General features: G+C 41.4%; 2 protein-coding genes across 4 annotated transcripts in view; one reads left to right on the plus strand and one right to left on the minus strand.

Annotated features, from left to right (window-relative positions):
• Nucleotides 1–22,800, minus strand: part of FAM91A1 (family with sequence similarity 91 member A1) — a 56,590-nt gene extending 33,790 nt beyond the window's left edge. For all 3 annotated transcript variants that reach the window (XM_077809822.1, XM_077809821.1, XM_077809820.1), the window contains exons 1-13: nt 22,619–22,800; nt 15,978–16,062; nt 14,423–14,574; nt 13,081–13,138; nt 10,800–10,867; nt 9,291–9,404; nt 8,372–8,462; nt 5,293–5,355; nt 3,115–3,221; nt 1,907–1,945; nt 1,644–1,756; nt 723–841; nt 126–238 (exon numbers count right to left, since the gene is read on the minus strand). In XM_077809822.1, coding sequence (XP_077665948.1) covers nt 126–238; nt 723–841; nt 1,644–1,756; nt 1,907–1,945; nt 3,115–3,221; nt 5,293–5,355; nt 8,372–8,462; nt 9,291–9,404; nt 10,800–10,867; nt 13,081–13,138; nt 14,423–14,574; nt 15,978–16,062; nt 22,619–22,690 — 1,194 coding nt within the window. In that variant the 5' untranslated portion in view covers nt 22,691–22,800. The remainder of the gene's footprint in view (nt 1–125; nt 239–722; nt 842–1,643; nt 1,757–1,906; nt 1,946–3,114; nt 3,222–5,292; nt 5,356–8,371; nt 8,463–9,290; nt 9,405–10,799; nt 10,868–13,080; nt 13,139–14,422; nt 14,575–15,977; nt 16,063–22,618) is intronic.
• The window catches only part of ANXA13 (annexin A13), a 65,158-nt gene continuing 63,891 nt past the window's right edge, over nt 21,749–23,015 (plus strand). The window contains exon 1 of the mRNA XM_077809823.1: nt 21,749–22,003. Within this exon, the coding sequence (XP_077665949.1) occupies nt 21,749–22,003 (255 nt within the window). The remainder of the gene's footprint in view (nt 22,004–23,015) is intronic.

A 23,015-nucleotide genomic window follows, 5' to 3' on the forward strand; every position in this document is an offset into this window, starting at 1 on the left:
AGTTGCTAAGCAATTGATACAAAAGGTCCTAAAATCATCAGAGCTGCATTATGCTAAAAGCCAAGACTTAAAGTGTTTTCTACACATTTGATCTTCACATAGACAAACTGAACAATCTGACATACAGGTGAAAGATTCCCCATCATTAGAAAGGCAGTGAGAGTTGAATCAAACAGGAATGCAATACGCTTTGTGTGTCCACTAGACAGACTCAAGCTGCTCACGCTGGCTGTGTCAGCTATAAAACAAAGAAAGAATTTGTAAACTTATTTGTTTTATTTAAGAATAAAGACAATTTCCTTAAGCAAGCCTTAAAATCATAAAACTAGATCTACGTATGAACTAAACAAATAAAGCATAAAGCCCACACTATGCCATACTGAGTCTTATACATATTTCCTCGCCATTATTGCAATACTATATAACTCATCAAATTTAAAATTTAATTTTGCAGTAATTTTATTTTCATTCAGGAAGAATTCTACTAACATTCATAATGCAGACTGGTTAACACAGCACTTTTTTGAGGTGGGGAGATGCAATAAGAATAAAAAGTGGGAAAATAACTCAATGCATTTGATGTTAGAAGTATTTCCACAATCTGCCTCTCTCTACATATTCTGGTTGGTTGGGTCTATGAATAATTAGCATTTATAACCTCAAGGCATTTTACAAACATTAACCAATTGATTCTAATGTATCAATTTAATATGGGTGCTAACCTGGATCATCTTGACTGTTGGTGTCAGTATCTGTAGCTGATGAACAAGCTTCCTGTACAGGAGTCCTGTTTTCCCCACTGTCCCATGAAAGCAGCATCTTTTGCGGATCCAAAGTACTCCTATTAACAAAGTCTGTATCTATTATCACTGTAGCACCATGGCAGCAGCTCTGCCTGCTAATCTCATGGTACTTCACGCATGCTCAGTGGCAGATTATGAAAACCACTGCAAGTCCTATCAAAGCCAGATAAAACATTTCACACCAATGTAGAAAGCCTATTTCAAACTATCCCTCAGCAAGACGTCTGAATCCTCCAACTGCTGACTACAAAAAAGTTCAAACAGGTTTTATTTCTCCTTTTTTTAAAAATCATTACCAGACATTTAAGTTTAAGAACAAAACAAGGGCCCACAGGATTGCCAGAATGCCCAAGTACTGCAAGCTGTCTTGCCAACCACAGAAACGCACCGCCAATTAAAAGTATACACACCAACAGCTGCACTGAGAAAGGCTGTCATGGTACTACAATAAAAGCAGCAACTTTTAGTTTTTAAAAATCAGGAAATAATCTTAAAATTCCTAAAGACACAAATCAAAATACAGAATAATTACAAATTCACAGCCATAAGACATTAAAGCAAGTACACAGTCTGTGTTTCAAAACCAAAATGCCAACACTTAAAGTATTATTTGCAGCATCTATGAGCGAATTTTACCACCAATAACCCTCACATATACCCAAGAGCTACACATATGTTATTCTCATTTTATATATAGAAAATGAAGGAAGATAATTAAATTATTGTCAGGACCACAAAGGAATCACAATGCCAGACGCAAGGGTAGAATTTAGAATGTCCCACCTCTGTAGTCAAAACTATACTTTTAAAGTAGCTCAAGAAACATGGCAAGATACCTACTTCAGTCGATTTATAGACGGAATGTTCCTCCATGACGAATGAAGATTTTCCAGATTCATTACTTGGCCTTTTTTGTGAGCAAAACCCAATCGACAATACATGGACACAGCATTCTGAAGAGACAAAGACACACAAGAGATCAATCAAAAACTGCTAAGTTTCATAATGTAGTTTTAGTATCTATTTAAGAAGCCATGTAGTAAAACATTGGAGGATTTTCACTTTGGACAATTAGATGCTTTGGATGTACTATGCAGACATACCTTCACCAGTGATAAGTCTATCTCTAGAACATTTGCAAGCTGAAAAATAGGAAAGAGATAAGAGACAAAATAAGAATAATTGATAAGTGATTCCAGGACTCATTTGCTACTAGCCAAGAACACCTTTTCTAGTACAAGTTGTACAATCTATTGTCATTTCACAAGTGGTTAAGAGAAAGGAGAAGAAATGCTGAAACCTCAGTCCAATACTCCCTTTCTTGAGCAGCAAGAGATTCAGGATCAAATACTCCACTGTTACACTCCTTGTGCAGTAATTTACAGCAGTGTAGATTACATGCAAAGTGGATGTAAAATGCTAACATTTCAATTGATTGATTTAAACATTCTACACCCACTATACCCAGTCAATGAGTACAGAGGGCATTGGAGAATCAAGCCTAGTCTTACAACCTGATTCTGTTTTGAGAAGTGACTGTGTAAAAGTGACACTTACTCACAAAATCTATTCCCTGTGCTTTCATTGTCCCATCCATTCACTTTGGTGACAAAGATAAAAATGTACTACTTTTTACTCCTGTTAAAACAACAGAATCAATCCAACTATGAGAGGGGGAAGCTGGGTTCTATTTTTTCTTGTGCATCATCAACTAAATTCCAATCACAGTTTTAATCTATCAGTTACCCCGAGCAAACCTACTTAAGGCAATGGAGCTGTATATGCCCTGAACTAAGGACATAATTTGGTCTGCAGAATTTTTATTACAAAAGATTGAAGAACTCAGCTTGACCTCAGGAACCCCACAATGCCTTTTTGCAATCACTTTTCAAAGTAAAAATGCACCTCTAAGTAGAGACAACAAAGTAAATAAGCAACCAGTACTATGAATATTAACTATTTGCAAGGATCGTTCGCTAAAACTCCCACCCCATGTTGTTCCTATGCACTGCTCTTTTTGCCAAGGGAATTGTAGTGCTATTTATGAAAAAAAAAGTTGTGTACTTCTTAATATTTTTTAAAAAAAAAGCAACTAGCACATTCCATAAAGCACTGAATATTGTTTCAAATTTCTTATCCCTAGACTCATCTCTGGAAAGCTACATACAGTCATATGGCTGTGGAGATGGACACTGACAATAGGAAATGCATTTCTCTCTATCTGTCTTTCAGGTACTTCACCAGCCTATTTTACTGGCCCTTCTAGTTTCCTCCACCCTCCTGATGCAGAAACAAACTAAGCATTACTTACCTCTGCCACATTAGTGTGTTCATCTATTGAAACAAATATCTTGTAGAGAAGAGTTTCAAAGTAATCACCTTGCACTCTGTTCATTACAAAACCTTCAAGTGGAGGCACTGGAAGGAAGAATTATTTTAATACTATGGTTTAAGAGATGTAAGTTTTCAGAGTATTGTGACTGCTTAAAAGCTGAAAGATTTTTTTAAAATAACCGAACTAAATTTTATTCTAGTTCAGACTATGGGGTTGTCAAGGTTCCTTCCCCACTCTGAACTCTAGGGTACAGATGTGGGGACCTGCATGAAAACCTCCTAAGCTTACTTTTACCAGCTTAGGTTAAAACTTCCCCAAGGTACAAACTATTTTACCTTTTGCCCTTGGACTTTCGCTGCCACCACCAAACGTCTAACCGGTTTTATTTTATTAGGGAAGAGCCTGTTTGGAAACATCTTTTCCCCAAAAATCCTCACCAAAACCTCGCACCCCCCCTTCCTGGGGAAGGTTTGATAAAAATCCTCACCCATTTGCATAGGTGACCACAGACCCAAACCCTTGGATCTTAAGAACAATGAAAAAGCATTCATTTTCTTAAAAGAAGAATTTTAATAGAAGAAAAAGTAAAAAGAAACACCTCTGTAAAATCAGGATGGTAAATACCTTACAGGGTAATTAGATTCAAAACATAGAGAATCCCTCTAGGCAAAACCTTAAGTTACAAAAAGACACAAAGATAGGAATATACATTCCATTTAGCACAGCTTATTTTCTCAGCCATTTAAACAAACAGAATCTAACCAATATCTAGCTAGATTACTTACTAAGTTCTAAGGCTCCATTCCTGTTCTGTTCCCAGCAAAAGCATCACACAGACAGACCCAGACCCTTTGTTTCTCCCCCCCTCCAGCTTTGAAAGTATCTTGTCTCCTCACTGGTCATTGTGGTCAGGTGCCAGCAAGGTTATCCTAGCTTCTTAACCCTTTACAGGTGAAAGGGTTTTTCCTCTGGCCAGGAGGGATTTTAAAGGTGTTTACCCTTCCCTTTATATTTATGACAGGGGTAATTTACAATATTTTCCCTCCAAGTTAAGATTTATTCTTTCAGTTCTCTGGTGCCTTTCCAACTTCACACACCTCCCACAACTTAAACACAGTTAAAAATCTAAAATCATTCTATGAAAAATTTTCATTCAGCAACTTTCTAATCAAAAAATTTCCTGTTGATATATTCTCCCACAATAACTAAAGCCATTCTGCCCAGCTGTATCATAAGACCCCACCTAAATCATCCTGCAGTCAGCCACCAGCCCATCCACCTGTAAAAACTCCCAGCCTACTTAAAAGGTCTATGAAAGAGACTAGCTTTGTACCATGTCTGAATGGTTAATATGTCTGGACTGTGGTGGAAAAAGGAGAGAAGTAAAGAGTTGAGGACCCAACTGCAGGTTCAGTGTCTTGCCAGGTCTAAACTGTAGCAGTGTGAGGTGGTCCCTCTGTAACCAGCTCCCAAACCACTTAAACCAAACACAGTTAAACCTTGTCCTTGAAATTCCATCCCAAATATCTTGAGAGCTAGTGCAATACTCAAAATAATAGTAATTGCTCCCTGAATGTTGCCCCATTTATCCAGTGGACAGCCACATTCTGTAGAAGCTCAAGTTTCCACATGGGCCTAAAGGACAGCACATTAGAGTAATCAAATTTTGAGGTGACAGAGGCATGAACGATGGAAGTGAATAAGCAACCAGTACTATGAATATTAACTGAATCAGAAGGAAAAGGTCCCTCTTCTAGACAGATTTTTTTTTAATATGGTTAAGTTTCTATATTTATAGTATCCTTGTTAACTGCAGATACAACAAAACAAGGACAATTGTTTAAATTATACTTAAATGTCTTCAAGGACATGTCTTCCTCTCTACCTATGTTAAAAGCAGCTTTATTATTTCAGACAGAAATATTAGTTGAAAATAAATAAATATTAGCATCAGGATAAAGGACAAATTTTTAGCAGCAAGTTGGAAAGCCACTGAATAAACAAGAAGAGTTTTCATCCATCTTGGTATTATGTTTAAATAGGTCACTTTAATAGAAAAAGACAAGCAACACCCAAAAAAAGGAAACCTAAATTATCTGGAATGAATCTCTTCCAAAAAAAAACATAGCTACTACTGCTAAAACATACACTCACCTGCTATACAACTGTCATCAGATATTGGTACATCAAGGTAAATAAATCCTTTGTTATATAAACCTTTAAAAATAAAAAAGGTATGTCATTTTACAAAGATGTTTACCCAAGTACTAATGATACTAGTAGACGCTACATTTTTTTTCAAACAATTCAGGAAGGTTTAACGTCTCCCACCCAACTCTCCCGAATGATATACAATTATACAGCTATGCACAGACCAGAAGACTAAACAGAACATTAACTACATTACACTGAAGCAGAATCCTAAATTATTCACAGCACAAAGGCAAGGTACAATTTGACTCTCAACCATATATTTACTTCAGAAACAGGGATTAGGAAGGTAACAGGGTGTGGAAAGAAGGGTGATTAGAAATTGAGGCAATTATGTTTATTGCAGAAACATGGGGTATAGCTACACAATAGTTAATCTGGACTCTTGAGTTTTAGCGTTTACCCTCTACCATCCACACAGAAAGACCTCTGACTCAGGTTTTCCTGGCTGGGGGTGTGGGTTAGAGGCTGGGCTATACTTTTAATTGGGCAGGAACCCACACTGAAGACGCAGACTTAACTCACTCGAATGCTGATAGTCCTCCAATGCCTTCCCACAATCCACCCCCACCTGAAGGACAGACAAGTTCTCTCACAAATGACTGGGAACCAATCCTACAGCGTCTCAGTACAGACAGCCATGGCATGTGCCCCCAATATACACGGGCATGAATAAATACTGAGGTCACAGTAATGAAGGTATGCCTTTGTAGTGGGGATACTCATGCCTTTGTAGTGGTGACATTCACATCAAGACTAAGATAACCTGAGTGCTCAACCTTGGTGCCAATCACCCAGGTTAATTGTGCAGCATAAACCTAACTATGGAGAGGGATTTCAAAGGGCAAGACCAAGAGAGCACATTTCAGCATAACTTGAGAACCCTGACCGTTAACTCTAAGAATTGTATCATGAGCGAATAAAGCACAAACCTTGATCACCCAATGTATTAGGTGTCTGATTTATTGCCTTTTGTTTATCTCTGACCTTAGGCCAGAGAACTTATCTACTCCCTGTTCAGTACAGCAGAAAGGACACTATCAGCACTCAATTTTTAAATGTGTGTGTTTTTATTTAACTCATTCTTGTATCCAAGTGTTTTCTTTAGCCCATGATAGGATATTTGAGGCTAACTACCTCAAAAGTTAACACCTCCAAGAATCATTTAGTTACTCTTAACTATTTAGCACTGAAAATATTATGAGAAACAGTAGAAATTTTCACAAGTAAATTGCCAAGTCAACAGCCAACCAGGCAAGTAAGCTTGATAAGATACAGTTTTAGCACAGTAGGGATTTGAGTTGCAGCTGTACATCGTATTTAATAATACAGATTTACTAAATTGAGTTCAGACTGGACTTCTGGCTTATGTTAGGAATTGCATTGCCTTCTAAAAATAAAGACACACACAATATATAATGGACTACACACTGACAAGCCTGCACAGAGTAGGGAGCAACACATACCCAGACAGGCTGTTAAGCACATGTAATGCAAGACAGCCTGTTGTCATAGGCCAGGAGGACACACGGCAAGCTGACATAACCCAAAGTGGCGTGCTTTTTACTGCTTTCTCAAGGTGCCATGTTCATTACTGGAGCAGGCTCTCACTTGCTGTGTATGGCAGCATACACACAACAGATTTTAGGCTAACCAAACACTTGTCCCCTTAAAAGCCCATCCCACTGGTGGTCCACATTTGCTTTTTCCACCCATGAGACAGGGCACGATCCCTCTGCACACCCACGTTGGGCACACTGCTATTTGTACATTGAGTTTGCACCATTTTCTTTCGTCAAGTACAGGCAGCACTTAGCCCTAAATACCTTGTAGGGTCGCTGTCAAGCATTTTCATAGTTTTTGCTTTTCTTAAACCCTCTACTGTTCTTACATCTACTCAGAAGCTTGAAATTAATCTCCCTCACTCTTTCTACAGTTTGTCCTGTTCCATTTAGCAAACACTGAATTTCTTAAAAAGAAAAGGAGGACTTGTGGCACCTTAGAGACTAACCAATTTATTTGAGCATAAGCTTTCGTGAGCTACAGCTCACTTCATCGGATACAGCTCACTTCATCGGAGAGAAAACCTTTTGAAGTGATAAACACCCATTTTTTCATGATCTGTGTGTATAAAAACATCCTCACTGCATTTTCCACTTTTATGCATCCGATGAAGTGAGCTGTAGCTCACGAAAGCTTATGCTCAAATAAATTGGTTAGTCTCTAAGGTGCCACAAGTACTCCTTTTCTTTTTGCGAATCACAGACTAACACGGCTGCTACTCTGAAACTGAATTTCTTCCTGCTCTTCTTATGGGAAATATACAGTATAGATCAGCAGCATCAATGCCACCAATGATTTAGGTACAGACAGCTCAGGGAAGAGGGTTTGTTAGTCAGCTTGGGCTCCCTCTGCTGGCATGAGGACATGACTCAAAATATTGTTGTTTCTACAAAAACAATGGAAACACACACAGGTTCTCAGCAATAGAGTGGTAGACCATTGGGAAATCAACAAGAGATTGTCCTCACCAGATCATAATATTCTTAAAAGAGTCCCATGTTTGCTATCTAATAGTGCTCTTCACAACAGAATCAATTACTATTTTAAAAGCTCTCCCCTCCCCAAATAGTATACATTTGATGAATAGCAGCAAATTGAAATAATGTCCCTCTCCCTCATTTGGGTCAACACAACCTTGATATCTACAAATTGCATAAGTATGAGCTTTTTAGATGTCGATATGGGAAAGTCATTGTATCATTTCAAATAGAAATAGAGTGACAGCTGCCAAAATAAATATATACCGCTAAGAATCAGTGTTATACTATTTAGAAAACATTATTTATAGGTGATTTCCTCCACTCTTGTTTTATTCCATAATATTTTCCTTCATCTCTTAGCTATACTAAATGCTTCAGCCTCCTATTTCCTTTTATTCCTAGTTTGAAATACTGGTCCTCAAATTTTTCCTCAATAAATTCTACAGTAGAAAGAAATGCCACATTTGTTAAACACCTACTGTGAACTACATTGTAGTCTAGTGATCCAGCAAGTTGAGGACCTGAATCAATTATCTTGTCAATAACAGATTTCTCAGATGTAGTACAAATCTATGTAAAAGAAAACACGTTAATTTCTAGTAAGATCTGTCTATGCATTTTACATACAGTCACTCAGAATGAAAAGTTTTCAGCTTTAAGTCAGTGAAAACTAATAAAGGCATCTTTACACAAGGAAGTCAGTATATGAACCACAGATTTAAGCTTGCCACAGTTGTCTAGTTTGTTACTCTTATCTCTGCAGAAGTAACCTCATCACAAGATTATGCACACCTCTGGAATCTGTATTTAGTTTACTGCTTGCTGAAGATTTAGCAAGTGAAGTTCAGACTAAATGAGAGATTTTAAAATTCACTGATGATACAGTGCTCAACCATTAAGTAGGGTTGTGTATCTTCAATACAACTTATTTAACTATAACAGTTCTAAAACAGATTAAGTTTCAGATCTAAATACAACACCTCTATTTAAATCATTTTACAGTTATGGGATTTTGGAATACAAATAAACTGTATCTGAAATGTACTAGATTCCATCCAAACATTCAATTCCTGCTTTGAACAATTTACAATCTAAATGAAACCAGCAACATAATATAGTTGATTCATTTTGTTTCTTAAGACATATGCATCATACAGTTTATGGACATTCCTTCAGGGAAAAATGTCTTTCGCACTCATGCTGAAATAAGTTTCCTCATACTATATAACCCAGAAGTCAGAATTCATAGGAAAAGAGAAAGTATACCAATAAAAAAAACCCTTACCACTATTTCCATAAGAGATTCTACTGCATTAAGAGATAAACAGTACAGATTTATAATCTTCCCCCATTTTCTCAGTAATTAGCAATGTCTAAATTTGGCTAAACACACAATACCTTAATGTCATCCTCTGTGATGTAGCCAGCCTGCACCACCCACCAGGCCTCTATGGCAATCTCCACTGGCTTTACTGGTAGCAGATCACGAGCAGTTTTCCTTCTGAAAAATTTCTGCAGTGGTACAGTCCATTTGAGATTGTACATGTTAAATGTTATTGATTACAAATAGAGATGTTCCAGTTTCCTTTACACCATAAAAACAGCTACTTGTAAATGATTACTCTCCAAGTACTTCATACTTAGGCATTAAACAAACATTGCAGGATACCCTGGGATGTGGGAAAGCTGCTGATTTTTATTCCTAATCCCCTAAAGTCTCGGAATGCACATGAATATAGCACACAGGGATACAGACTTTTTTTTTTTTTTAATACATTCTCTCCACTCCAAACCAAATAAAAATGGGAAAATGAAAACAAGCCATTTGTGTGTGTACTCAAGTCTGCTAGCATGAAGTCCAGGCCTGAACTATTAAAAGCACACTAGCATTTTATTAGCAAAAAAGCAGAGCCTGAAGATACAGGATAGCATACAACATATCAAATGGAGTGTTTTTGTAGGCAGAATGCTTTACAAAACTAATAAGCAATGCATCATAAGAACACATATTCTGTTTATTTCTATCAACAGACAACGATTACACTGTGTTCCAGATGAGCTACAAGCTACTATAAACTTCAGTTCATGAAAGAACAGCTAGAGGGTACTGTTGTACTGATATGGTTAAGATTACTCTTCTCACATTCTATAAAGCAGGCCCCTAACCTTTTTGCTTCCCTCAGCCTACACTAAATCTCTTTTAACTTGGATACACAATCCTTTGGCCAAAGGCGCAATGCTGTAACTGCAGACAGAGCACTTATGAATTACTTATTACATTCTTAAAAAGGAAATTATTATTGTAAACCGAGCTTGTAAAAGGGCCAGATCATGCAGACATCAATCATGAGATTAATCTTGATGTCATCAGTGAAACTGATCATACACAAAAAAAGGGCTGAATGATCAGACCCAACACTGCATCCTCGAACGAGGTGAGTAGTATACAAACTAAATAGAATTTACATTAGCTACTTTGATAAGCTTTTTGAGACACACACCAGAGAAAATTCTGCTCTCAATTATACCAGTATAAATATGGAATAACTCCACCAATACCAATGGAATTACTTCAGATTTATACTAGTCAAAGGAGAATTTAGCCCCTTGTCTTTGTGTAGAGAGGGCCTTAGACAAAACGTAGCACTTAATAAGTAGTAATAAGATAACATGAAGCTGCAGAAATTTTATTTTTTTCTAATTTTTTTTTGCTTTTTACCACAATTAACAAAGATATTTTAATAGCTTTGAAGAAACATACATATGTTAGTGTATTATTATTTGATTAATCATAATTTTACTAAAGAGGCACATGGCATCCTACCCCCATCTAGAACAGTTTTGTCAAGATGGAGCCAGGCATGGAGAGGCAGGACCCACAGAAAGAAAATTAAGAACAAAACTTACTTTTGATGACCTGCACTGGTTCATTAGATCAATATACTGGTTTCTTCCTATACCAAGAAGCCGTAGACCTGAAAAGTAAATGTTTGATTTTACTTGGGAAAAAAGTCTATTTTTAATTGAAGATGTGAGAACATATTATTCTCATTTTTAAAAGTAGTTCTGAATATCAAGAATGTTTTCAATACTTCCCTCTTTTTTTCTAAAGAAAGAGGTAAACAGCACCAAAAATAGATCCTGTGAACTTCATGGTAGCTACATCTCTGCCTAAGAGCAGAATTTGGCCCCATTCATTTCTTTTGCCCAGACTGAATTCATAGATTCCAAGGTCAGAAGGGACCATTGTGACCATCTAGTCTCACCTCCTACATAACACAGGCCATTGAACTTCCCCAAGATAATTCCTAGAACAGATTTTTTTAAAAAATCACCCAACTTAGATTTTAAAATTGTCACTGATGGAGAATCCACCAAGATCCTTGGTAAATTGCCTGATTATTTAATGGGCAAAAATTGTCAAAAAGTCACACCTTATTTCCAATCTGAATTTGTCTAGCTTCATTTTCCAGACAGTGGATCATGTTATATATACACACTCTTTTCTGATATACTGAAGAGCCGATCATTCAATATTTGTTTCCCATATAGATACGTATAGACTGTAAATCAAGTCACCCCTTAACTTTCTCTCTGTTAAGGTAAACAGATTGAGCTCTTTGAATCTACCACTGTAAGGCATGTTTCCTAATGTTTTAATCATTTTTGTGGTTCTTCTCTGAAACCTCTCCAATTTTTCAACATCCTTCTTTAATTGTGGGCTGCTGGAATACTGGATACAGTATTCCAGCAGCAGTCACACCAGTGCCAAATACACAGGTAAAATGATCTCTCTACTCCTACACAAGATTCCCCTGTTAATGCATCCCAGGATCACATTAGCTGTTTTGGCCTTAGAATCACCTTGGGAGCTTGTGTTCATGATTACCTATCATGACCCCCAAATCTTCTTCAGTCACTGCTTCCCAGGATAAAGTAAAGTATAGCCTACCTTCTTTGCTCTTATATATTTACATTTAGTCATATTAAAACACATAATGTTTGCTTGCACCCAGTAGCCTATCCAGATAGCTCTGAACCAGTGACCTGTCCTTTTCATTATTTACAACTCCCTCAGTTTTTGTGTCATCTGCAAACTTTAACAGTCATGATTTTGTGTTTTCTTCCGGTCGTTGATAAATATGTTAAATAGCATAGGACCAAGAACCAATCCCTGCAGGACCCCACTGGAAACACACCCACTTGATGATGATTCCCTGTCATCTTACTTAATATAGTCAGAAGAAAAACAAATGTAAACTTATGTTTTTTATTTTATGACACAAGAGTCACAGCACAGAAAGAAAAGAGTCACCAAGATCTGTCCAACATCTTCATCACCTCAGCCTTACCTTCAGTCAGCTGGTAGTAATAACTATGCCAACACCAGACACTACTGAGTTAGCTGGATTTTTAAAAAGGCTAGACATTTAATACTCACTTCCATGACTAAGGTTACAAAAATTTTAAAAAAGGGAAAAATTAGCGGGTGCTCTGCATCCACTGGCAGCCAAGCTCCTCACTCCTCGCCTCCTTCTCCCCACACCTGAGTGCGCCGCGTCCCTGCTCCTCCCCTCCCTCCCAGCACTTCCTGCCCTCGCACCGTCTAATAGCTGTTTGGTGGTGCTTAGGACTTTTTAGGAGGGAGGGAAGAAGGGGGAGGAGAGGGGAAGGGTTGTGCTCAGGGGAGGAGGTGGAGAAGAGGCAGGGCAGGGGTGGGGATTTGGGGGAAGAGGGTGGGACGAGGGCGGTATAGGGGATGGAAGAGGGGCAGGGTCGAGCACCCACCAGGCAGCGGGGAAGTTGGTGCCTATGGTGAGGATACCAGCTAACTTGAGTGCTGATATTCCTGCTGTGCCTTCCTACAATTCTCTCACACCATGAGCCCAGAAGGACAGACAAGTTCTCCGACAATTCACCGGGAAAATCACAGAGCAGCCCAGATTACGGCAGCACACAGAACCATGGATTATGTCCCCAGAAGTCCTATTAACACAGGAATCCAGTACCAATGAGGACACAGCAGAGGATAACTCTGCATGAAGAGACACCCCTACTTCAAAACTACTACTTACAGGTGCTACACCTTTAAAAAGAAGCTGTGATGCAACTGAAGCCTTCAAACTGTTTTCAGAAACTGCAGTTATCTACCTCGCTAAACATAAGAATGCAGCCAGAAAATACTTACAGTCAGCAGCAGTAAAGTTAGGCAATGAATCGTAGCTTTTTTCACTGTTCATTATATCCTTTAAAAAACAACACACAGAAAAGAAAAAAGCTTAATTTGTAGCATGAAACACAGTTTTGGACCAATGTAGTCCACTATTTCAGAAAGGGGCATTTCTTTGATATCAATGAGCATTTAAAACCTAAAATAATGTGTGTATTTTTGATATAAAAATCTATCCCTCAAATTGAAGAATTTGAGGAAGAAAATCTAGCCTGCTAAAATCAGTTAGCACTTTTGAGAGATCTGGCTTACTGTAAAAGTGATGCGAGAACTGTACCAAAAATTATATGCTTACTATTAATGATGATCAGATCCCTTAAAAAGTTATATTGTAAAAACCCCAGAAAGCCTGACAGGCAAATTACTAAGGGTCTAAGTCTAAGTCTGTGGTAAAACTGGAGATGTTCAACCAAACAGGGGAAGAAAAAAGCACTAATGAAAGTAGCTAATAGTAATCACAATAACAATTATCAATTTGTTCTACATTAAACTGTACGCATCTTTTACTCAAATGACAAAATATTATGTGTACTGCACCCAAGAGAAATGACAGAAGGTTGCCAGCAGAGCTGGTTGGGTATTTTTTGATGAAAAATGCCAATTCACCAAAACTGTAAAAGAGAGTCAGTTTTGACAAATTTCTCATTTTGAATATTTTTTAGATGTTTCAAAGTTGTCAAAATGGGCTGTTTTGACATTTTCCGAATGAAAAAGTTCCATTTTTTTCAGGTCAGCATGACTTTTTGTTTTGACATTTAAGTTAATTTGCAGTAAAAAAAAAAAAAAGTTTAAAAGGTCATAATTGAAATAAAATGTTTTGATTGATTCAATCTGAATTTTTTGGGATTTTCAGTTTGCAAAAAATTAGGAGTTTTCAATTGATTCAGGACTGGAAAACCATTTCCCACCCAACTGCAGTTGCCAATCCCTAGCTCTGCAGATTTCAGAGTAGCAGCCGTGTTAGTCTGTATTCGCAAAAAGAAAAGGAGTACTTGTGGCATCTTAGAGATTAACAAATTTATTTGAGCATAAGCTTTCGTGAGCTACAGATCACTTCATCGGATGCATTCAGTGGAAAATACAATGGGGAGATTTATATACATAGGGGTAGGCTGAGTTGTGATTATGAGCACAGTTCTGAAGAAGCTTTCCTTCATGCGGCTCATTAGCAGCAGCAGTCTCTCCAAGAGCAAACAATAACAGTCATTTGACTGGCTGGCAGACATTACAATGCTACAAAAAGCATTTCCCAAAGGACAGAGCATGACATGTTTTGTTTTAATTCTGTTCCCAAACTCACCTCCATTATTCCTGTGTAATACGAAAATGGTGTTATCCTCAGGCCTTTTACCATGATGTCAGACAAATGGTAAGGGTACAGCATGAGATGATCTCTACTGTATTTTAACAGTTCCTCATAGTATTTTCGTTCTTCTTTCTTGACATGCTTAACTGGGGGGAAAAAAGGTCAGGCTAATATTCTGTTACACTGTTCTCTCAAAATGGTGCAGAGATTATATTTTTACACTTAAACTGCATGGCAACACACAAAAAAGGTTAGTCATAAAATGGCATGAAATTGACTTAAGAAATAAAAGGGGGATCCAAAGATGTTGAGCACCACCATCTGCTATTAACTTCTATAGGAGATGCAGGTGCTCAGAGCCTCTCAGGATAAGGTTGGAAATCAGAAAGATTACTTGTGATAAGATTAGCTATTGAGCTACTAAATAATCTCACCAGGAAATAGTGAAAACCCAATGAGAGTAATGTAAAGCTAACTAAAACGTAGCACTGAATAATATATTGTATGGAGCAATCCATTTTCAGCAATGATAGATAAGCTTATTGTTTGGTTTATTATGTGTCTCATTTCTAAATGAGACATGCCATTCTGGCATAAACAGACATGAAAAGAGGCTAAAATATACACTCATGTTCATGATTTAGAATGCCTGGAGTTGCCAGCACACCTCCTTTTAAAGCAGCGAGAGCTTTGTCCACTACAGAAGAGAAAGTGAGTAAAAGCAGTGTGAATCCAATGAGAATTCTATGTCAAACAGCTTGGACCCCAGGCCTTCTTCTTTGTACCTGTCTGGGCTCCTTCTAGATCAGTGGTTCCCAAACTTGTTCCGCTGCTTGCGCAGGCAAAGCCCCTGGCGGGCCGCGCCGGTTTGTTTACCTGCCGCGTCCGCAGGTTCGGCCGATTGCGGCTCCCACTGGCCATGGTTCGCTGCTCTAGGCCAATGGGAGCTGCTGGAAGTGGCACAGTCCGAAAGACATGCTGGCCGCCGCTTCCAGCAGCTCCCATTGGCCTGGAGCAGCGAACTGCGGCCACTGGAAGCCACGATCAGCCAAACCTGCAGATGCGTCAGGGAAACAAACCAGCACGGCCCACCAGGGGCTTTCCCTGCACAAGCGGCAGAACAAGTTTGGGAACGACTGTTCTACAGGGATACTTCCTTTGACATCATGGCTGTAAATTAGTTAAGTCCTCCATTAACAAGCCCTAACCTTGTTTGAAGGGCTCAGATGGCACACAGGAGACTTACTAAGTCGGCCATCAGTAAGCTTCACTTGGAAACCTGCAGAGTCTGAAAGGTGCATTCCACAAAGAAGTCACTGCAGCTGGGTGGATTTCAAAGTTAAATTTACTTTTGGGGTTCTAGCATTAAAAGGGTGTTTTGCTGGGGTCTTTTTTGGTGGAAATTTGGAGGCTTGAGTTGGTTCTGACAGGTCTATAGTAATTTCAGTGACATACTTTTGTAAGCTATTAAAGATCACAGTACATTCAAACGAAGGCTTTATAAGTAGAGTAAGTTATCAAATTGAAGTTATCAGTCTTCCACACTCACCTAAGTTATTTCGGTATCGTAGCTGATTACGAATACTATAGAGTACAACCTGCTTTTCATACTCCCTCTGAGAGTTTCCAAGACCCTATGAAACAAAATATAAATGTTATTTTAGTTGAACTGTATGGTCCTTTAATTAAATCAGTGCAACTTGTACTACAGACAGGTATATTCTACTACATCTACTGAATTCTCCTAATCTGTCACAGTAATAGGAGGTCAAGATTATCCATCTAACTGAATTAATAAAGGTTACCTTTGAACCGTACTTTTCTAAGGCTATGTCTACACTACAGAGCCTATGCTGACATGGCCCCCACTGCAAACCAGCATACACTGGCAGAAAAACTTTCTGTTGGTGTAAGAACACCACCTCCCCAAACAAAATTATCTACGCCAGCAGAAGCCCTCTTCTGTCACAATAGCTGCATCTACACTCGAAGTTTTGCTGGCTAAGTCAAGTCAGTCAGGGATGTGGTTTTTTCACACTCTGACTGAAATAGCAATATGCCAATATAAATTTTAAGTGCAGACAAGCTTAAGTGTCCTTGCACCACTATTCTGATCAAGAGAAAAAATCAAATCCTGAAAACAAGTCTGTACGGGCCACATATACTTATTAGGACCCAATCATGCAAAGTGTCAAGCATCTCATAAAGCGCTAAGCACTTGAGTGAAGGGTGGTCAGCTCCTTGCAGGATCAACTTCTTAGGCCATATCTACACAAAGTTGCATAGGGTTTACTAAAGTGTGATGTAAAACTGATTTAGCTAATGCAACTTTGGGTATAGACATAGTTTGGTTTAAACCTGAATGTAAGAATGTCCACATAAAGGTTTACACTCAGAAAAGAGGTGTGTTTTTCACATATGTTTGCTAATACATAAAAAGCCTAATGTAGACCAGGCTGTAGTTTTAACATGTGCTAGCTGGTTAAAGTATACCCTTGGCTCCCCCTTAGGCTGCACTTTGACCAACTAATACATATTAAAAACTACAGCTTGCCTGGTCTATATTAGGATTTTAACAAATTAGCCAATGTCTTTTTTCCTTAGTAAAGACATGGCCAAAATTGCACCAGTTTAACTCAGCTGGTTCAACATCACAATTTTAGTTAAACTGGTGCAAAACTTGTGTATTTAGACAAGCCCTTAGTTAAACCAGTGCAAAGTCCAGTGTAGACACTCAAATTTAAGAATGGCTGTGATAAGGTGTACTAAACCCAAAGGCCCACCGCTTGGAGGCTTCACAGTCCTACCACACCCTGCCCCAGGAAAAGAGCAGAAGAGGTTTGTCCTCCCAAAAGGCTGAGAGAGAGACCGCATCAAAAGCAGTCAATTAAAATAGAGGCTGCAGGGAAGGAACCAGAGCCCAGAAGCCTCACATGAAAGGAGCTGCTGGGCCTAAGTAGACTCAGTTGCTGGCTGGAGCCAGAAGAGCATGGGTGGTCCTCCTGGCTCGTTGCAGCAGTTCCAGTACCTGGACAGAGCAGTTGCCAGAAGGGACCAGGGGAGCAAGGAAGATGCTTCTGGCTGGCTGCTGAGACTCAAGCAAGACTTCAGCCCAAAGTAAGGGTGAAGCTGAACATGCTGGGGGCATGGGGAAGTGGTCCAGGGAACAGTAGCAGCAACAGGTTAAAGCAGGGGTCTCAAACATGCAGCCTGTGGGGTTATTTTCTGAGGCCCGCCAGCTCCCCGCAGCCCCCCACAGCACTTACCTAGAGCGGGTCTGGCCTGGTGAGCACCGGGGGCAGGGAAGGCTCCCTCCCTGCCTACCCTGCCCCCGCGCCGCTCCGGGAAGCGGCCGAGACCTGGGGAGAGGGGGCACAGGGGTCTGTGTGTTGTCCTGGCAGCTCCTCTAGGTACCTCCCCCGAAGCTCCCATTGGCCGCGGTTCCCTGTTCCCAGCCAATGGAAGCTTCAGGGGAGGTACCTGGAGGTGCGGCCAGGGCAACACACATACCCCTGTGCCACCCCCCAGGTCCTGGCCGCTTCCCGGAGCGGCACGGGGCTAGGGCAGGCAGGCAGCCTGCCCTGCCCCAAGTGCGCACCGGGCTGGACCCGCCCCCCCGATCCCCTCCTGCAGCCAAACCCCCTGCCCTGAGCCCCCTGCTGCACCCCACACCCCTCCAGCACCCCAACCCCCTGCCCTGAGCCCCCTGCCGCACCCCACACCCCCTCCTGCACCCCAACCCCCTGCCCTGAGTCGCCGGCGCACCCCGACCCCCTGCCCTGAGCCCCCTGTCGCAACCTACAGCCCTCCTGCACCCCCTGGGGGCAGGGAGGGGACAGGGTTGGGGTGGGGATTTCAGGGAAGGGGTGGGAAGAGGTGGGGCAGGGGCGGGGCCTCAAGGAAGGGGTGGAGTGGGGGCGTGACCGGGACAGCGGGGGTGGTCAGTGGTGCGGCCCTCGGGCCAACGTACTAGTCCTCATGTGGCCCTCATGGTTATTTGAGTTTGAGACCCTGGGGTTAAAGGGATGCAGCAGGTGGTTGCTATTTGCAGGGTCCTTGGGTTGGGACCTGGTGTAGTGGGCGGGCCCAGGTTCCCCCCACCAGCCAGAGGAGAAGTGACTAAGTGCCTTGAGAAGGGAGTTTACATAGGCCCTGGGAAGGGGCTGAAGACGCCAAAGGGATCATTATGTATTGAACTTTAATACCCCAGAAGGGGGATGAACTGAACTGAAAAAGCGACTCAGCTGGAGATCTTGAGGCTCACTATAGAATGAAGAGTCTCCAGGGAGGAAGCCTGCAGGCACTGCTCCATCCCAGAGAAGGAACTATTTGAGATCTAGCCTTGGAGTGGCCATGGATACCAACCAGGGTACTAGGGTTAGGTCTTTTTGGACTGATGAAGGTCTGAGCCCAGGGAGGACTGCAAAAGACGAACAAGGGTACTGTGATAGGCCCCACTGGACTGTTTATGCCAGAAGGAGTCTATTTTGTTTCACAAATGGAGTGTGTGTGACTCTGCCGGAGGGTTGAGCCACTGAAAATCCACCTGAAAAGTGATGCTGCCAACAGAGAGCACCACAAGAGCTGAGAGAGAGCAGGCACACACACATGCGATAGGAGGGGCTCACGTGAGGTGACTGGCCCTATCACAGTCGCTTATTTTGATTTAGCCTAGATCTGCTATTAGAAACAGGTTTAAGTGAAATCGAAATAAGTGTCCCTCAAACCCTCTACAAACTGGATTTGAAAGAAAATTTAAAAAAAAAATTAAAAATCACATCTTAAGTTAAACCAGTGCAACTCTGAGCAGAAGCAAGCACTTAAGAAGAAGAAGAGCTACAGGCTGCATTATACAGCTCCTTGAATAAGTCCTGATATCAGAAGTAAATCTCACATGGACAAAAGTCTGGGCCTGATGGGAAAAAAAAAAAATCAACTAGCCACAGTGAGCAAGCAGCTTTCCCTAACAAGCCTGGAGGACAAAATCACCAATTAATAATTAAAAAAAAAAAAAAAAAAAAAAAAAAGGCTTAATTTGTTGAAGGAAGGAAGGTCCCAATCTTGCAATTCAATCTACATGTCTCGTACTCCAAAGAGTTTAATGGGACACCGCATGGACAACAGGTGTACATATGTATGTACACACACAATTGAAAAAAACAGGACTCAGGTTTCTAGCCCTTATGATTGAACATAATTTTACAAAAGTGACCCAAGTTTAAACTGATGCATTGTTGCCTTCCCAATACTGCAGACAACGAAAATATTGTAGTGAGCATATTTTCAGATACTTTCATCTATAATTTTACTAGAACAAAAGGTTTTATAGAAGAAAACAGATAAAAATTATTTGAGGCTTTTACTACTCTTACAGAAGGTGAACAGATGTTACATTTTAGGAAAAGTTATTCAGTTCAAGCCCATTTTCTGTAAGAATAAGAGTTAATTCTTTATCCAGTATAGTTGTATAACTGGTCTTGCTGAGGACTGAACTACATAATCCTTAATAACAGAACTTAATGCTATTCCTCAGATTAAGTATAATAACTTGAAGCTCAAGGGAAAGACTAATGGCCAGTCACTACGTCTGCGGGACAGTATATTTACTAGTCTTCAAAGGCTATTATCATGAACTGAGCTAATCAAACAATTTTAATGCATGAACAGAATAAAAACCTGGTACTAATATCACACACTTCTCAATATGTTTGGCACCAGAAATTTTATCTGGTGTTGCCGCAGAAATGTTAATTTCAAATCAATTTCACTTTCAAATTGACATTCACTCAATATTTTGTGAAGTCCAATAGTAAGTAACCATTTCAAAAGAGAATATAATACAATATAAACTGTCCACATTTCAAAAAAACATTTGTTTCAACTACTTGAAGCCAAGCATTGAACAGGTTTGCCCTGGAGACCCTTCAATTATTTTTCTTCTACAATTTAGCTGTGCAGCAGTGAAATTTCATTGTCAGGTAACACCTTGCAATGGCACTGAAAGTCTTAAGTCTTATATCAGAGGGGTAGCCGTGTTAGTCTGTATCCACAGAAACAATGAGGAATCCGGTGGCATCTTAAAGACTAACAGATTTATTTGTGCATAAGCTTTCGTGGGTAAAAAAACCCCACACTTTGGTGCCACCGGACTCCTCGTTGTTTAAGTCTTTTATAATGCTTTGAAATCCTTAGATAAAACGTAACATATAATTGCACAGTGTGCACAGATCCAACCTTGAAGCAAGTAAATTCACACACAGCTTTAAAGCATCAGCTGCTGGAAAAGAAATGGATTACGTTGCAGACAATTTCCACATCTTGTTAGATGTCCAGATACAAGAGAATGTGTAAGTACTGCCACTTTCACTAACAGGAAAAGATACTTTTACTCAAACTTCCTTTTTTTTTAAAAAAAAAAAAAAAAGGTGTTCTTCCGAAAGCATTGCAGAAGTTACGTTTAACAGATGTCTTATCTAGTAGCAAGACTTAAATTAACAAGAGACTATTTTAGGCTGATTTACATGAGCATTAGCAGTGCATTTTCAGGTTTACAGGTAAAGAGAAATAAAATCACTTGTGTTCCTGCTACAAACTAGTTCTTGGAAGTCTCCCTAAGGAGCTCAATAATTCATATACCAGGATCTACAATCAATGTTCATCTTTCTTCCAACACATTTTCTCCCTTTCTCCTGCGTAAGAGAAGGAATTATTTTTCAGTTTCTGCTTTGAAGTAGCATAAGACTCCTAAGATGAAAAGAGACTTTCCTTCTTGACTTTAAACAATGTTTATCACTTGGGCTGTCAGAAGCCCATTAAACCTGGCACTCATCAAAATTTCATGGGGTTTCCATTTTCATTAACGCTTATTGTGACATTTCCCTTACTGCTGAAAACTAGCGCAGTATAATCCTTAATTCTTGAAACCACTCCTGGTTTACTGTACATAGTACAGTGTTGACTGGGGAGTCCTCCCCTGGATCTGAACTTCCCCCAGAAAATAATCCTCAGTCGCTTAAAGCTTCACTATGAATCACACCTCCATGTTATGATTGTTTCATCTCAACCTTACAGGTGTCAGAACCACCTGTGCTTTCCAGGAGCACCTAGTGATCACGCATCACACAGGGAGGGATGGAGACAGGACACTCTCTCTCTCTCGGTTCACTTACTGAGAGCTGAGATTTAGTTTTAGAAGCACATGCTGTTAATAGGACACTTACAGCACTAAGGCCACATGCTTAAATAGCGCAGTTTTTTCCCCATGACACTCTGGAGTCTGTCTGATAAATCTCGACTCCCCAATGTCAAGACAGGAGGCAGATGAGATCCATAGTCCCAGAAGGGTGGGGGCCCCAATTACCCCTTGCCAAGAACCTGAAGGCGATAGAGTCACCAGGGCCCCTGCTGGAGGTGATGAAGACAGGATGCGCTGATTCTGTAAGATGGCATACGCGACAAAGGATTGATACCAATAGGAGAGATGAAGGGGCAAAAGAAGGTGATTGGGGAACAAGGAGTCCCCTTCATGGGGAAGATGAAGACAGGTGGAGCAGCATGGATGGGAGGATGACAGAGGTAGGTAAGCCCTCCAGTTGCTGGTGTAGCGAGAGGGCCTGATAATGGGAACGGCAGAGCCAGTGGAAGGGGCAGCTGAGGCCCGAAAGAAGGGAATGGTGTTGCCCCCAGAAGCCCCGCCTGGCGGTGGGAGGCAGGACGATGCTTTCGCCTCTCCCCTCTCACTAGGCTCCCAATGTCTCTAGCTGTCACCGGCAGCCCAGCGGGTGGCTGACGATCCCCGCCTCTCCCCGCCGTGTAGCACCGGCAGGGGAGGGGTCCGCGCTGTCCATGGCACCCGTCCAACACTCCGGGCAGGGGGAGGCTGGTGTCCGGTCATGGGCTGATGCTGGGGGAGGGGCTTTGGTACAGTGACCGCTTCCCCCAGCCCGGTATCGGTCAGATGCTGACGGGAGGGGGATTGGTACCAGCCCAGGCGAGGACCAGAACTTGCCTAACGCGGGCGGGAGGGGAGGCGGTACCGGCCCGGCTGCCCCGCCCGCCCCGGTACCGGCCAGATGCTGGCCAGAGGGGGGTTGGTACCCACCCAGCCGCCCCTCCCCCGGCCCAGTGGGGCGCTGGCGGGAGGGGGGGTTGGGACTGGCCCGGCTACTCCTCCCCCCGCCATGCCGGTACCTGGCGGACGCTGGCAGGCAGGCGGGCCCAGGGATAGTTGTGGCGGATGTGGAACTCCACGTCTATGTTCATAGCGAGGGGCCGGGATAGGCTGCGGCCAGCCGCTGCGCACAGCCCCAACGCGAGGGGGCGCTCCAGCACAGGCTCCTCCCTCCAGCCGCGCAGCCTCCACCGACACGGCGCTCCCCACTTCCGCGTTACGCCCCCCGGAAGCGACGCCCCCCGGAAGCGCCACCCCCCGGCCCCTTACGTCACTTCCTGTAACTGGGCTTGAACGCGACGACAGTTCCACAGGGCTCGTGTCCAGTGGGAAAGGCGGGAGTGGTGATGCGCACGCAGTGTGTGACGCAGCCAGGGGGGCGTTTCCTCTCAGTCCCCTCACCCTTGCCCTCGGTTT

This window comes from Eretmochelys imbricata, chromosome 2 (genome assembly GCF_965152235.1).
Source record: "Eretmochelys imbricata isolate rEreImb1 chromosome 2, rEreImb1.hap1, whole genome shotgun sequence".
In the NCBI taxonomy this organism is placed as follows: Eukaryota; Metazoa; Chordata; order Testudines; family Cheloniidae; genus Eretmochelys; species Eretmochelys imbricata.